General features: G+C 44.2%; 1 protein-coding gene across 4 annotated transcripts in view; it reads left to right on the top strand.

Moving 5' to 3' along the window:
- Ick (intestinal cell kinase) overlaps positions 1–14,495 on the top strand; it is a 61,015-nt gene extending 46,520 nt beyond the window's left edge. For 2 of the 4 annotated variants that reach the window (XM_028773576.1, XM_028773578.1), the window contains exons 8-14: positions 1,962–2,129; positions 4,372–4,683; positions 6,726–6,916; positions 7,018–7,178; positions 11,002–11,121; positions 13,458–13,580; positions 14,148–14,495. In XM_028773576.1, coding sequence (XP_028629409.1) covers positions 1,962–2,129; positions 4,372–4,683; positions 6,726–6,916; positions 7,018–7,178; positions 11,002–11,121; positions 13,458–13,580; positions 14,148–14,302 — 1,230 coding nt within the window. In that variant the 3' untranslated portion in view covers positions 14,303–14,495. The remainder of the gene's footprint in view (positions 1–1,961; positions 2,130–4,371; positions 4,684–6,725; positions 6,917–7,017; positions 7,179–11,001; positions 11,122–13,457; positions 13,581–14,147) is intronic. The other 2 variants (XM_028773579.1, XM_028773580.1) reach the window with 1 other exon arrangement.
- The last annotated feature ends 990 nt before the right edge of the window (positions 14,496–15,485 follow it).

Raw genomic sequence — 15,485 nt, forward strand, 5'->3', positions numbered from 1 at the left:
CCTCTTCCTCCCTCCTCCTTCCTCTTCTGATTTATTTATTTATATGAGTACACTGTAGCTGTCTTCAGAGACACCAGAAGTGGGCATCAGATCCCATGACAGATGGTTGTGAGGCATCATGTGGTTGCTGGGAATTGAACTCAGGATCTCTGGGATAGCAGTCAGTGCTCTTAACCACTGAGCCATTTCTCCAGCATGAGGCTGTTTCTTCTTGCAGATTCACTTTGGAGTTGGAGCTGGGACCATGGATATTTTTGCTTGTTTCCCACCTTCCACCCCACCCCTGTGCCCACCCCCACTTTCTGCCTTCCAGGCTTTCTCACCAGCATCTTTCAGTATGTGACTAGTCTCACCTTCCTAAAAAGCAGTTCTGCCTACAATCTGATCTTCACTTAAAACCACTGATGCATCTTCAGCCCCTCAGCTCCTTGCTTCATTCCTACAGACAGGCTGGCTCTGTACCCTGGAATATCCCCATGTCTATGTGTTGCTTGAATGAGTGTCTCCCTAGTGACCATCAGTGTCCCTTTCTTCCTCCACAGAACTCCTCCTGCTGCTTCTCCAGTCTCTGCTGTATCTAAGTTCTGTGCTGTTCACAGATTTGTCTTGTGTCTGTTTTCCCAGTTCCCAGTACCATTGCTGTTATGAATTCTATGTTTATATTCTCTCCGCCTCCTTCTCTTTTCTTCTTCCTCCTCCTCCTTCTCCTCCCCCCACTGTTTTTTTTGTGTGTGTCTATGTGTCTATGTGTGGAACTAGGTATTAAACTAAAGGCCTTATACATAGTAGACAAAGTTCCTGTTGTTTTGTTTGTTTGCTTGTTTGTTTTAAAGAATTATTTATTTATTTATTTATTTATTTATTTATTTTATGTATATGAGTACACTGTAGCTGTCTTCAGACACACCAGAAGAAGGCATCAGATCCCATTACAGATGGTTGTGAGCCACCATGTGGTTGCTGGGAATTGAATTCAGGACCTCTGGAAGAGTAGTCAGTACTCTTAACCACTGAGCCATCTTTCCAGCCCTTGTTTTTTGTTTTTTTTGTTTTTAATTGTTTGAATGAATCATTACTCCCACCATGTTAATGATAATGTTGTCAAGGTCCTCTTCTGGCCTCCCTCCTCTGACCTTCCTCCTTCATGTGCCCTTCTGGTGGCCTTTGTCATTTTTTATTATTATATCTTAAAAGAAATGTTCTGTTTTGTCTTTTAAAGATAGTGATATTTTTAAGGGAAGGACTTATATGGAATTATTTTTGGATACTCAACAACACTAAGCATTCTCTCAGGAACTGTCTGATTGGATGGTATTCATAGTAACTGTTAGCTCCAGGAAGAGGTCAAAATTCTATTGCAGCATGCCTTACAAAACAGTAGTGTTGAAACTGGAGAGAACCTCATGCCTAGCTGCTCAGATTTCCCATGGTTCTCTCCAGCCTTCAGTGCCCAGAGATGGGACGTGTGAAGCTGTGCTGAGTGGAGCAGACAGAGTTGCTTCTGTCTTCTCAGTGTAAATCTTTAGCATCATCAGGCTGGTGGTACAGTAATACGTGGGGCTTCACGAACTCATTGGACTAGGAACCAGTATTTTGGTTTATCTCGTTTTATTTTGTTTTCACCTCAAAAGTATATCAGCAGTTTCCAAAAACCCATGTGTCAGGGAACACAGCAGAGAAAACACCATGGGCTTCAACCCTCAGTCCTCCAGAGATGGACAGTCTTCCATAAAGGTTGTAAAATAAGCGAAGCTGATGGGAATCAAGGTCTTGTCTGCTGTTTCTCAGATTGCATGCAGGGTAGTCTGTGTTAGGGTAGCCCTGGGCCTCAGCATATACACCTGCCTTGTGAAGTCAATGGAGGCACAATACAGTTGTCTTTCTGTTATGGGCGCACCTGGAAGGCCCCTGATTCCAGTCACAGTGACAGTCTGAGTACCATTTCCTGTCTTTTCCTGCAGACTGACTGGCCTGAAGGCTACCAGCTATCAAGTGCTATGAATTTCCAGTGGCCCCAGTGCATACCCAATAACTTAAAGACTCTAATTCCAAATGCTAGCAGTGAAGCAATTCAGCTACTGAGAGACTTGCTTCAGTGGGATCCCAAGAAACGACCAACTGCTAGTCAGGTTTGCCTGTTTGTTTTTTGTTTTGTTCTGTTTAAAGCATTTCTTAGGAAATCTATACCTAACTCTGAGTATTTCTATAAATACATTATAAGTTTTTCATTTGATAACATGGTTGAAAATAGTGTTGACTCCTATGAACTGAAGGAATTTAAGGTAATTTGAACCTTGTGCATAATTAAACTAGTTAAGATTAAACTGTGTTTGTTTTGAACATTAGCATATAGTTCCCATGATATGTCACAATATGTGATACATATATATATGATCTGCAGTGAAAATGAACATAGAATTGTCAAGGAATAAAGAGCAGTTCAGAGAAGAGAAGAACTGTGTACCTGTGAGTCTTTGGAGGTCTGTATCAGCGTCATTCAGTAGTTAGAGATAAGCCTGCACGGATTGCCGAAAAGTAACCACGCCTTATAAACAGACAGCGCTCGTGAACAGATAGCCGAGACAGAGGGCAGGTGGATACAGCCAGGCAGGTAACCGCAGCTAGCTAGCATTTTCACGACTTTGTACATGCCATGGTCTGTTTTATGTGATTTCAACCTAATGAGGACTCTACGCGGTAAATATTTTTGTCTTCTCTTCTGTAGGTAAGAAAACTATATCTTAGATAGTTTGAGTGGTTTTCCCTCGTCACTTCTTTAGTAATTGGTATATATAGAAGCTGCCTATAATCCAGATGGCAGGGCTTCTGAATGGGGCTCTTCCTCCTCTCTGACTGCCTGCCCTCCCCTGGGCTACACTGATAAGTTATGAAATGTACCCCAAAGAGCTGAGGTAGCTCTCATCACTCACCTGCCTCCTGCAAGCCTGGTTTGCATTAGTTGTGTTTGAGCTTTTGTCAGCTTGGCTCATGAACAATTCATCATACTGCTCGGAGCATTAAATGAATGACCAGTTCTATCCAGAGAGGATGATCTGGGATATTTTATTACAAAAGCAGCAGAGCTATATGAAGAACGTAATGTTAGCTTAATGTTAGATTTGTGATAACTGGAGAGATGACAGTTGGGGAAGGTTAAGGGGACAGAAAAGTCCCTTTCTCTCTCTCTCTCTTTCTCTTTCTTTTTTTTTTTTTTTTTTTGGTTTGGTTTTTCGAGACAGGGTTTCTCTGTGTAGCCCTGGCTATCCTGGAACTCACTCTGTAGACCAGGCTAGCCTCGAACTCTTGAACTCAGAAATCCGCCTGCCTCTGCCTCCCAAGTGCTGGGATTAAAGGCGTATGCCACCATCGCCCGGCTGGAAAAGTCCCTTTCTCAAACCCTTAAAGAGTTACAAAGTTTATGCACTTCAGATGTATAAACAAATGGTTTGAGGGCAGAAAGGAATATTTCTCATGAAGCACTTTATTCTTTATAGGATGCCTCTAAAATATTAAGTTCTTTATTCTTGGTTTTATAGAACCAAGAACCAAGGGAGGACTAGTATCAGAAAACCTAAAAATGCCCCCAAATCAAATCAGACTTGCAAAAATGCTAAGAGTTACAAAGATTTCTTTTCAGGTTACACACCAGAGTCCAGGACTTTGGCAAGGTACCCACATTGTTTGACTCTGAGTCTGCACTTACATATAATAATTGTAAATTATAACTACAACTATAACTTATGTTCCATACTCATTAAGAAAATGCTACTTTCAATGATGTCCATTAACAATTTCTAGGGAATACATACAGAAGTTCTTATAAGCTTCTACACGTTAAGGTTTATTCCTTGATTAACCGGAAACTCAATTATCCATAGCAACTTGCTTCTAAAGCTTGTCTTAGTGGGAAGGTTTGAGTATATTGTGTATTGTATTCTTGATTTGGCCTGAGTATTGGCAGAGATACCCACTGCCTGCTTTATTATTGATGTTTGGTTTGTCAGTTGGTTTTGAGACCAGATCTTCTATAGTCTGGCCTCACCTGAACTTCTTGTTTAACCAAGTCTGGCCTTTGACTTCTGGTCTTCCTACCTCCAAATTCCTGAGTGTTAGGATTATAGACATGTCCCACCATTCCCAGATTCATGCCATTTGCTTTATCCAGATAATTTAAAATATTTCAACTAATATGTAAATGTTATGTTAGCTCAGATATGGAAAAACAGAAGGGGATTACCAATGCAGGCTATTAGTTTATACGCAGGTTTGGCTAAGAGCCTGTAGTGGTTACACGAGCTACCGTCTATTGATCATAATGGTGTTTACTGTCCCTTCTTTGCTTTTCCCCTAATATCTCATTTGTCATTCCAGGCACTTCGATATCCTTACTTCCAGATTGGACACCCACTGGGCATCATCACACAGGACTCAGGAAAACCACAGAAAGACGTCCAAGACAAGACAGGCCCACCTCCTTACATCAAACCAGCCCCTCCTGCCCAGGCCCCAACCAAGACACATACACTGATTTCTTCACGACCAAACCAAGCCCGTCAACCCCCTCAGCATTTTGTGTACCCCTACAAAGGCGACGCCTCTAGGACAGAGCAGCTGAGCCATGTTCAGGAGGGCAAGCCAAGCCCACCGTTCCTCCCATCCCTCCACAATAAGAATCTTCAGCCAGTAAGTGTCAAGTGTCTACACAGACACTTGTTTCTTCATCTCAGTTATTTTCTTCTGACTACAGATAGTGTGTGAAATATTTTCTTTTTCAGCGCGTAAGGTCATGTGAATTTATCCTCACAGTACTGTGGTTGTGGGAAGGCTCATGATCCGAGGTCTGATTTCAGTTTCTGCTTTCCATAACAGCACTATTCTGTATTAGCCCTCCGGCTGTTGCTCTAATAAAATACCACGACTAAGGCAACTTAGAGAGGAAGGAGTTTATTTGGGTTTATGGTTCCATTGGGTTAGAGCCTGCAAAGGCGTGGCGGCAGGAACAGGAGGCTGCGGGCTCACATCTTGACTGCAGACACCAAGCAGAGAGAGCACACAGGGAATGGGGCCTGGGTTTGGTTGGCAGAGCCCAGCTCCAGCGACATACTCTGCCAGCCAGGCCACACCTCCTAACTCTATCCAAACAGCGCCACCATGTGGAGCACACGTACTGAAGCATCCCTATGACAGACATTCTCATTCATACCACCACCTGCTCCTGCTAGGGAGCGGAGTAGCATTGACAAGTGGACTCTAGAGCCAGAGTTCTGCTCTCAGCAGCTTGGCAACCAAAAAGCAAGTTCTCTGGCTTCTCTGTTCCATATTATCTCGCCTGTTAAATAAAAACAATTATGTCTACCTAATATAATTATTTTGAGGACTGACTTAGTTAATACTTGAGAAGAATAGTACCTAGTATATCATATCATCAAAACATGAATAGTGCTAGTGTATTTATGTCAACTTGGCACAAGCTAGAGTTGTTTGAGAAGAGGGGGAAACACCCCCATTAGATTGGCCTGTGGCAAGCCTGTTGTGTATTTCTTAATTAGTGATTGATGTGGGAGTGCCCAGCTTACTGTAGGTGGTAAAACCCCAGGGCAGGTGATCCTGGGGTGTGTAAGAAAACAAGCTGAGCAAGACTTGGGGAGCAAGACAGTAGCCATGGCTTCTGCTTCAGTTCCTGCCTCTGGGTTCCTGCCCCGACTTCCCTCAGAGATGGACTGGAAGAGTAAGATGAAATAAGCCCCTTCCTCTTTATTTGCTTTTGGTCATGGTGTTTTCTCACAGCAATAGAAACCCTGACTAATACTTCATAAAACTCAGGAACTGCTGGGCATTATTACTGTTCATCCCTACAGAGTCAGTTTCTTTATCTATGGATGAACATCTTAATTTATCTCTCCCTCCCCTCTCAGACCAGTTTGTTCCTGATCGTGGGAGATCCTAATGCCTGGGACGATGTTTTGAAAATCCTAGAGCATGGGAAGTCATTCTCTCTGCAGACTGGTACACCTATTATTATGATGAATTGAAGTCAATGCTGGGCTGTTGTTAATCGAATGCAAATCCTTTTTCAGCTAGTTTTTAAATAAGCAGTGCACGATGCCAGAAGTATTAAGTTCTCTGGAGAATTACAAACACTGAGCTGTCTGATGTAGTTCTTTGTAGACCAGGCTGGCCTTGAACTCAGAGATCCACCTGTCTCTGCCTCCCAGGTGCTAGGATTAAAGGTATGTGCCACCACTGTCTGGCCCGCTAAGGCCTTTTTGTCAGGGTGTTCTATCACAAAAGCAAGAGAATAATAAGTCAGGATACTTTCATGGATCTTTCTTTTTTACATTCTTGTTTCATGTAACTTTGTAAAGTCTTGTTTACAAAAAATTGGTGCAGGTTAGAGACAGAAGTTGTGGGTCTGCATTTTCAGACTAATGGAGCCTGTAGGCTAGCACCATACTTCAATCCTTCTTACTGTAACTATGGAAATAATGATGGGAATAATTTCAGACTAGAAATTATTTATTGGTGGCTATACAAGGCTGTGGATTCCATTCCCCAGCATGTGTGCACGTACACACACACACCCCTACATACACACAGACACACACACAGACACCCCTACATATACATAGACACACACACAGACACAGACATATGCACAGACTATTGATAGATAAACCCTGTTAATGTTGCTTTTTCTTTTCCTTCTTCACCATTTGTATACACAGAAAATCCTAGCTGGCCTGGAACAGAAAAATAGTGAAATCAAGCCAAAGAGCAGGAGAAGATGGGGTCTTATTTCCAGGTCAACAAAGGGTTCTGATGATTGGGCCGACTTGGATGACTTAGATTTCAGTCCCTCTCTTACCAGGATAGATGTGAAAAACAAGAAGAGACAGAGTGACGACACCCTCTGCAGGCAAGTGTGCTGTCGACAGACGGCAAGTGTCCCATGAGTAGGCTGTCTTGGATCTGTGTCTCCTCTTCCCTCCTGACTTAAACCACATTCTCTTGATACAGGTTTGAGAGTGTTTTGGACCTGAAGCCATCTGAGCCGGTGGGTACAGGAACCAGTGTCTCCACCCAGGCTTCCTCCCAGAGGAGAGACACTCCGACCCTGCAGTCCGCAGCAAAGCAGCACTACTTGAAACACTCTCGCTATTTGCCTGGTAACAGAAAGGGTACAATGGCCTCAATGACCAATAACCAATCTCGCCTCTGGGATCACGTGTAAACGTGATGTGTAAATATGCCCTGTTCTGGAGGACGAGTGCTTCCATGTTGACTCTTGTGCCCTCCTTAGTCCACAGTATAGACCACATCATATAACTCATGCAGAGCTGAAACCCTGTAAGAGCCATCAGCCATTGCTCATGAGAGGAAATCCAAATTTCTTAGAAGCCGTAGGCATGCCTCACACTGTATGCTGTATCGCCTCTGTGGTTTAGTGTGCTCAGCACACACCGGCCTCGGAGTTGGTGAGGACATCATAGAATACTCGAGCCTTGCATTTTTATTTTACATAGGCATCCTGAGATGAGAGATAGTGTAGGGAACGTGAGCCGAGCTTCTGAAGGTGGGTGGCTTGGCGAGAACCGGACAGTGTGCCTGGAGCATGTCTTTCTCTCTGCTACTCAGGGAACCAGGAGAGGAGTTGAGTTGTACATCCTAGGCAGTACTGTAGATACTGAATTTTGTATTTCGTAAGTACCATAGACATTGAATGTATTTTGGTAAGTGCCCAAGCCTCTCTCCGGACTTCAGATCCCAACCTCACACCATTATCTGATCATAATTAACTCAACAGTCTCTGTATCAAGCAGGCACTCGAAGCTAAGCACTGAGAACTTTATGATGATGCACAGACACATGCACGCACACACGCGCGCGCGCACACACACACACACACACACACACACGCACGCGAGTACACACTCACCCTGCCTTCCAGAATTGCACAGCGCCACATAGCTCCTTCACCTTCACAGCCTCACGGAGGCATTATGGAACTAACCTGCAGGTGAAGGTGAGTGGCGCTCACGGGCTCATGGTGAGACTTTGGCACTCAGTCTCCATCACAGAGGTGACACACTGGTCAGGAAAGATTCCTCTGAGCAATTGACTGGGCACCAAAAAGTAAGAAAGAACCAAATGCAGAAACCAAGAGGCGAGCACACCAGGCCACAGAGAGAAAGCAAGCACCAGGGCCTAGAAGCAGGAAAGGCTTAGTTAGCTGTGAGAGGAACAGTGGCCAGCCAGTGTGTGCAGGGCTTAGCAGAGGGAGGAAGGCCTGGGTATGTGGCCTGGGCTATCTGTGGAGACCTTAACTGGATTCCATTTTTTTGTTGTTGGTTTTTGTTTTGGCGTGGGTTTTTTGTTGTTTTATGGACTTAGCCTCACCATATAGCCTTGGCTGTACTGGAACTCACCATATAGACCAGGCTGGCCTTGAACTTACAGAGATCCTTACAGACAGCTTCCTGAGTATTGAGATTAAAGTTGTGTACCACTTCACTTTGCTGAATTTCAATTTTTTTAAGATAGGGAAAATCCTTGAAGGTTCTTAACTGGAGTTGATGAGCCTACAGTTAGGGTCCAGCATCCTATGGCTGTCATCTGGGTAAGAAAAGGGGAAGCTAGTCTAGAAGTACATTCTGGAGTAAAGCCTCCAGATGCATTAGATGCTTCTCTTGAGGTTGGGAGTATGATAGGTCCAGGCAGGCTATCAGGGTCTTGACATCTCTTAGAAGTCTGTAGTGATGGTTCACATGGTGACAAATGTGGAGGGATCCAGGCCTGAGGGAACTACAGAATCCTCTCCATCGCAGCTGAGTGGGGAGGATGAACAGACTGTGTAAGCTTCCGTTCTACAGAACAGCTGTGCAGCCTGGCTTTGGCAGGAGCATGGAGCATAGTAAACGTTGATCTTGACCGCTTCATGGCTTCAATGTGCTGTCCTGGGTGGGTGGCCGTGCATGTGAAGGAGCAGCGTTAATGAGGCTTGTACGCCCAATGATGTCATCAGCTCATGGTGAGGCGATCCAGGCCATGAGAGAAGGTGGAACCTCAGAAAACAGATACAAAAAGAAGCCAGGGGCTACAGAGCTGTAGCATGGGGTATCGGTGAGGACTGGAGAGAACCTAAGTGTCACTGGTAAGTGTTGCTAAGTAGAGGGAGGAGTAGAATGTTTAGGAGTCCCGAGGGAGTCCTCCTGAGGGAGGGTACTGGAAAGGCAAGACATGGACAGATCTGTTAGCTGAAGCATAAGAAAACCTCCCAGACTACCCACAAATGAGACAATTTGTTCCACCCAAAGATGGCCTCTTCCTTTTGTATCTGTCAGGTTTCTGTATTTTTGGGTTTGCTGGTTTGTTTGTTTGTTTGTTTGTTTGTTTTAACCACAGAAATTTTTTTGTGTTCTGTATTACTTTCATTTTTGAACTTTGGTATAGATTTATTTTATATTTCAAATAAACTTTACTATGTCTGACTAAGATATTTCTAATGCCACAGGCTATACGTAAATAGTAAGAAATGTACTGGGGTGACTGTAAGCATGTGTCTTAGTCACTGTTCTGTTGCTATGAAGAGATATCATAACCAAGGCAACTCTTATAAAGGAAACATTTAATTGGAACTGACTTACAGTTTCAGAGGTCCAGTCCACCATCAACATGGAGGAAGTATAGTGGTATACAGGCAGACACGGTGCTGGAGAAGGACCTGGAAGTTCTACATCCAAATCCACCAACAGCTGGAAGAGAGAGACACTGGGCCTGGCTTGAGCGTTTGAAACCTCAAAGCCCACCCCCAGTGCCACACTTCCTCCAACAAGGCCACACCTCCTGATCCGTCTCAAGTAGCTCCACTCCCTAGTGACCAAACATTCAAATCCATGAGCCTGTGGGGGCCATTGCTGTCCAAACCAGCACAGCAAGGGTGCAGTGAGACCACCAAACTGGACCACTCCATGAGCGAAAGGAATGGTTTATTTGGGGAAATTCAGAGTTGACATGGCTATCTCTTGAAGGTCAGAGAGTAACAAAAGGTGTAAAAGCTTTACCGGTTTTAAAGGAAGAGGGTAGCTACAGGGTTGGGGTGGGAGTGGGGGTGGGGGTGGGGGTGGGAACCAGTCTGGGAAGTTTAGACTGTTTTGCAGGTATGTGTTAATAGATGCTGCATTGTGATGCTGTCTGCTGCAGTGGGGATAAGGGAAACTGTGGCTCTTCCTAGCTTACAGAAACCCACGTCACAAGTTCTGCAGGAATGCTTGTTTAGAGCTTTTGTATATCCACCCACAACCCTTCTGTTTACCCTGTCAGAGTCCGGCCTGAGCTGAGCCCAGAATGTCATTTACAACCTTGTCAGTGGCACTGCTGCTGGGAGTGGGGGAGGGGTGGATATGCTTTGGACCTAACAGTGACAAAGTAAAGTGTCCACTATGTCATGGAGTTACCATTAATTGTTCTTATGGCAAGAACAGCAAAAAATCTACTAATTTAGAAAAGATGTCATATGTAGCACAGTCATGTTGCCTGTGGTTCTTAGGTGATAAGACTGTCAGGGTCTCTGCGCAGACTCACAGATTGCTCTCCGTTCTCTGACACACCCTCACGTCTTCTCCATTTTGTCCCTGCACACCTGGTAACAACTGTTGCCTTGGGTTTTGGGGGTTTTGATGTTTTGTTTTGAATTATCTCTCTGTATTTGTTTTATAATCTCTGTATATCTGAATTTTTAAGAAAAAAAAAATCCCATGTATAAGGATGGAGAGATTGCTCAGTAAGGCTAGGCTCAAAACCAAAGATAGACTCCACATATGAGTGAAATAGTGTAATTGTTTTCTTTGTGTGTTACTAAATTTCCCTTGGCTAGAGTCCATATCAGGCAGATGCTGAGACCCTGTTCTCTTTATGACTGGTTAATGTTCTTTTGTGTAGATGTGCCATTGCTTCTGTCTGTCTGGTTGATTTTGTATTTTAAACTCATTTCTTCTCCTCTAGGAATAAATATAAGAAATGGCATGCTCCCAAATCCAGGCAAGGACTTTCTTCCGTCAAATTCATGGTCCAGTTCTGGAAAATCTTCAGGAACTGTATCAGTAGTGAGCAAAATAACTTCAGGCAAGTAACAGTGATTAACTCCCGAGTGACCAGAGGCAAATTCTGATGCTGTGGGGTTGGAGAAAGTTCCCTAGAGAACTATGGGATGAGGCCCTTCAGTCTGAGACACAGGCTTCTCTTCAGTTTCTCTGCTCTTCTCCCCCTTTCTTACCAGCAGCCCTAGGGGGTTCAGCCAGCTCCTGCTAAGGTTCTGTCCTCAGGGGGGTGGGGGAGTTGAGCAGTTCTCCCTGACCCAGGAGGAAGCCAAAAACAAGTTTACAGACTTACTGAGTCTAACCTCTGATGCCCTGGTGTGCTTTGGACACCTGGCTCCTGAAGTCACATCTTCTGTGCTCCAGCTGGACTTTCTGACTGGTGAACCTACCCTGCACATAGCATCAGAGTCTCTTCTGGTTGGAAAGTGGACAGATTGTCAGGCCCTCCCTGCTGTTTTTTAAATAAAGTCCTCCAAAATGGTTAGGCAGGTAGACAGTTTCCCTGTGCTGTTTGCCTGGCTGAGTGCTCTGCCATAGCACCTAGAACGCCCCTAACCCTCGCTGCCCCTCATCTCCTTCTTCCATTAGGGTTCATGTAGGAATACCATGCCCAGGTACCCATCATGCCACCTAAGAACACACTTAAGCCTCAGAGTCTAGCTAAGCTTCCTGACCTCACCCCACACACACCAGGCCTAATTAGATGTTAAGTTTTCCAATGAAATTCAGTGTTTTGCATATTTTAAAGAATAAAGTGTGTAGCAAGTATATGTATGGCTATATTGTGCCATGACTGGTTACTATACTGGATCACTGTACTGGATTATCTGTTACTATGTTGGACCACTATTCATTCCTTGCTTTCTGACCCCGTGAATGGCTGTTTGTAGTTTGTTCATCAGGAGGGGCCAGGGTGGACATGACTGTATCTGTTTCCCTGCACACAGCCACCAGGCCCTCGGCTAGAATCAGCATTTTAGGTTAAGGATCTGCCCATCTCGGGCTTTATAGATGTTGCTTCAGCTGGATGTAGTTAGTGCCTCATCATTGTGACACTTGGCACCCAAGGCTAAAGTGAATCTTGATCTGTCATAAAATGCTGTCCTGTGTCTAAACTTGTATGTCTTAAGAATGAAGTTTGTTCCTTGTGTCTATTGATAATTTTTTTCCTGAGGGTGATAGAGTGTTTGTTCAAATTCTCCTCTCATTTTTCTTCCTGTCTCCTTGCTAACCAGTATAGGACAGTGCATTCTGGGACATTTTCCCACTATCCCCTAAGCAGTTATCAAATGCCTTTTTTGCTGTCAAGACAATGCAGCTGTACATTAATGCTTCCTCACAGGTGGAACTTTGTTTAGTGGTCAGTAATACCATTCTCCATTGCCCTTGTGTGCCTTTAAGTTTAGGCTTGTCCATGTGTCTTTGTTAATAACTATAACATAGTTATATATTATTCACAAGTTATACCATTAACCTCCTAGAATACAAAGGCCAAAGGGTAGTATGCAGTCTGCCCTTAGCACACTTTCAAGTGGAAGTGATTTAAACAAGCTTTGCCTGGTGGCACATACCTATAATCCCAGCACTCAGGAGGCTAGCACACTGCCCATCTGAGGTCAGCCTGGGCTCTGTAGTGAAATTGCCTTAGAAAAAAAAAGAAAGCAGGGAAAAGCAAAAAGGGAAGATGGCAGTTAGACATATAAAGTGACCTTTTAGGACATTTTTGTTGGGGCCAGTGAGATCAAGTAAAGGTCCTTACTGGGCAAGTCTGGAGACTCAGTTCCATGAACCATGAAAAGGTGGAGGGAAAGAACTGACCCACAGGTGTCTGCTAACACCACATGTGTGTCGTGACACTCCCACACATCATACAAACACAATGAAAATAAATTTTAAAGTAACTTTATGAATAGTTAGTTTTTCTAGTTATCAACAGGATAGTTAGTGTTTATAGCATGTAAATAAATCATTAGGATTAACCCTACATATGATCTGTAAGCGAATCTGCTAAGTGAATTACAGTCAGCTGTATTTCAGAATTTGTGTACACTGAGATGGAAGAATATTCCATAAGATGGAGTAGAAAAAAAAGTTTCAGAACAGCTAAACCAATTCTTGTGGAAAAGCACAGGAACTATCAACTATGTCCCTTGCTTAGTTTAACAGCCTCCCATTTAGTTGCTGCCCATGGAAAGGCATTTCCTTTGCCTGTGGTGGCCTTTCTGACTGTGGTATGGTGGCATGGCTTCTCAAAGCTCTACTCAGTCTCCTTTTTCCCTCAGAAGTAAAACCGTACTTTCCTGAACTCTTGGTGCCGTGGGCATGTCTTTGTAGTAATGAGCTTTCCTTTCCTCCCCTCAGTTGGCTCAGGCTCTACGAGCTCTAGTGGACTGACTGGAAGCTACATCCCTTCCTTTCTGAAAAAGGAAATCGGTTCTGTTATGCAGAGGGTACAGCTGGCACCCCTCGCAGCTCCTTCCCCCGGTGAGTTCATATCCTCTGTAAGTTAGTGCAATAGTTCCTGAGCTGCTCTGTGGCGGGAGCAGCATTTGCAGACAGAGTCCGGCAGCACTCTGTAGAAGGTGTGAGTGAATAGTGTATAAACATATTCTAAGTCTGATGTGCATAAATGCTAAGGAGAAAAAAACCAAAGCAGGCAAAAAGTGGGGACTTGGGGACTGAAGCCCAAGGAGCCAAAGAAAGTTCACTACAAAGGAGACAGTAAAAGTGGGGAGGAAGTTAGTGGGCAAGCCCTCAGGCACCGTGAATGTAGCAGATAAGGCCTAGGAAATTCAGGAAACAGTGAAGAGGCCAAAATGCAGGGTGCATAGGGGCAAGAAAGAGACTTGGGGTCGCTACAGATGATAGAGTCTTCCCACAGATCTCTCCCTGCCTGCAGGCAGGGAGACAGGGAAGGAGGTAATCGGCACACGTGCGTGCACACACACACAGACACACACACCCCTTGTCGGTCCATTGCAGACATTTGTCCCTGTGCTGGCCTTCCTGCACTTGGCTTGGGTGCCACTCAGCATTTCTCTTCCATTGCAGGCTACTCTTCCCTCAAGGCCGTGAGACCTCACCCAGGGAGGCCTTTCTTTCACACCCAGCCCAGGAGCACGCCTGGCTTGATTCCACGACCTCCAGCTGCGCAGCCTGTGCACGGCAGGATAGACTGGTCTTCCAAGTACCCATCTCGGCGGTGACTGTCCCAGCCACGGGCCATGCTCCTCAGCTGACTGACTCCGTTGTACCCGCACAACCACAAGGCTGTGTAAAAGCACCCACATTTACAGCTGTTCTGAACTAATGCATTTTAATATTTCTTTTAAATTTTTTTTAAAAATATTGATTTGAATGCAATACCCTCTTTTTGTATAAAATTATTTTATTCTAAAACTGGGTCTCATTATTTTCTTAAACAACAGCATTTTGTATACATGGATTATGTTTTAGCATTTTATACAATCAACTTTGTAATGAACTTTTTAAGGATTTAAGTGATTTTTTTTGTTCCTTGTTCCATGTAATATTTTATACAGATTTTGAAATATGTAATTATATTGATGCAGTATTGTGACAGGGTGCATTTTAAGGCAGTGGGATATGGGATTATTTACTCTACATATTTGAATTTTATGGAGTGGCCATGTTTAAATGTGGCCATTTGGTCTTTTAGGCTTTCTCAGACTGATCTTAGTAAGGCGGCCCACTCACTGCTTTTCTTGACAGCCTGTCTGGTTGTCCTGGGGACAGAAGTTGTCTTGTTTTTTTGAGACAGGGTCTTGTGTAGCCCAGACTGGCCTCCCATTTACTATGTATCTGAGGACAGCTTTGAACTCCAGATCTTCCTGTGTCTACCTTCCTGAGTGCTGGGGTCGCAGGTGTGTACACCATGCTTGGTTTTACCCCTGGGCTTTGTACAAACCTCCCAGCCCTGATCCTATCTTTGATGCGATTATCTTTCATACAACTTTTCTGTCCTAAACTGTCACTTTATTTAAATACATTTCACTTTATTTTTGCCCCCCAAACAAAGAACTCTTCATAACTAGTTTGTGAAATTTTATTACAATCATAAATACAGTTGCAAATATCCAGATAAACCTAAGCATAGTCGTGTAAGATTTCTACATTTTTGTTGCTTTGTATTGGTTGAAATTCCTGCTGGCCTCCAGCTTCACCAGCCCACACCTAGGGGTGGGGATGAAGGGACTGAGCAGGGACAGCCAGCTTGGAGACGGCAGGAGCTGTGGTCACCTGTTGTTCAGGTGAGCTTTTTTTGTTCTTGGGGTCTGCCAGCCAGGACCTGCTTACCCACAGCACCACCAGCTAGCCTCCCTCAGGCCCAGCTTACCCACAGCAGACTAGTACTTAGCTAAAACTCAG

Source organism: Grammomys surdaster, unplaced genomic scaffold (genome assembly GCF_004785775.1).
Source record: "Grammomys surdaster isolate TR1022 unplaced genomic scaffold, NIH_TR_1.0 231, whole genome shotgun sequence".
Taxonomy (NCBI): domain Eukaryota; kingdom Metazoa; phylum Chordata; class Mammalia; order Rodentia; family Muridae; genus Grammomys; species Grammomys surdaster.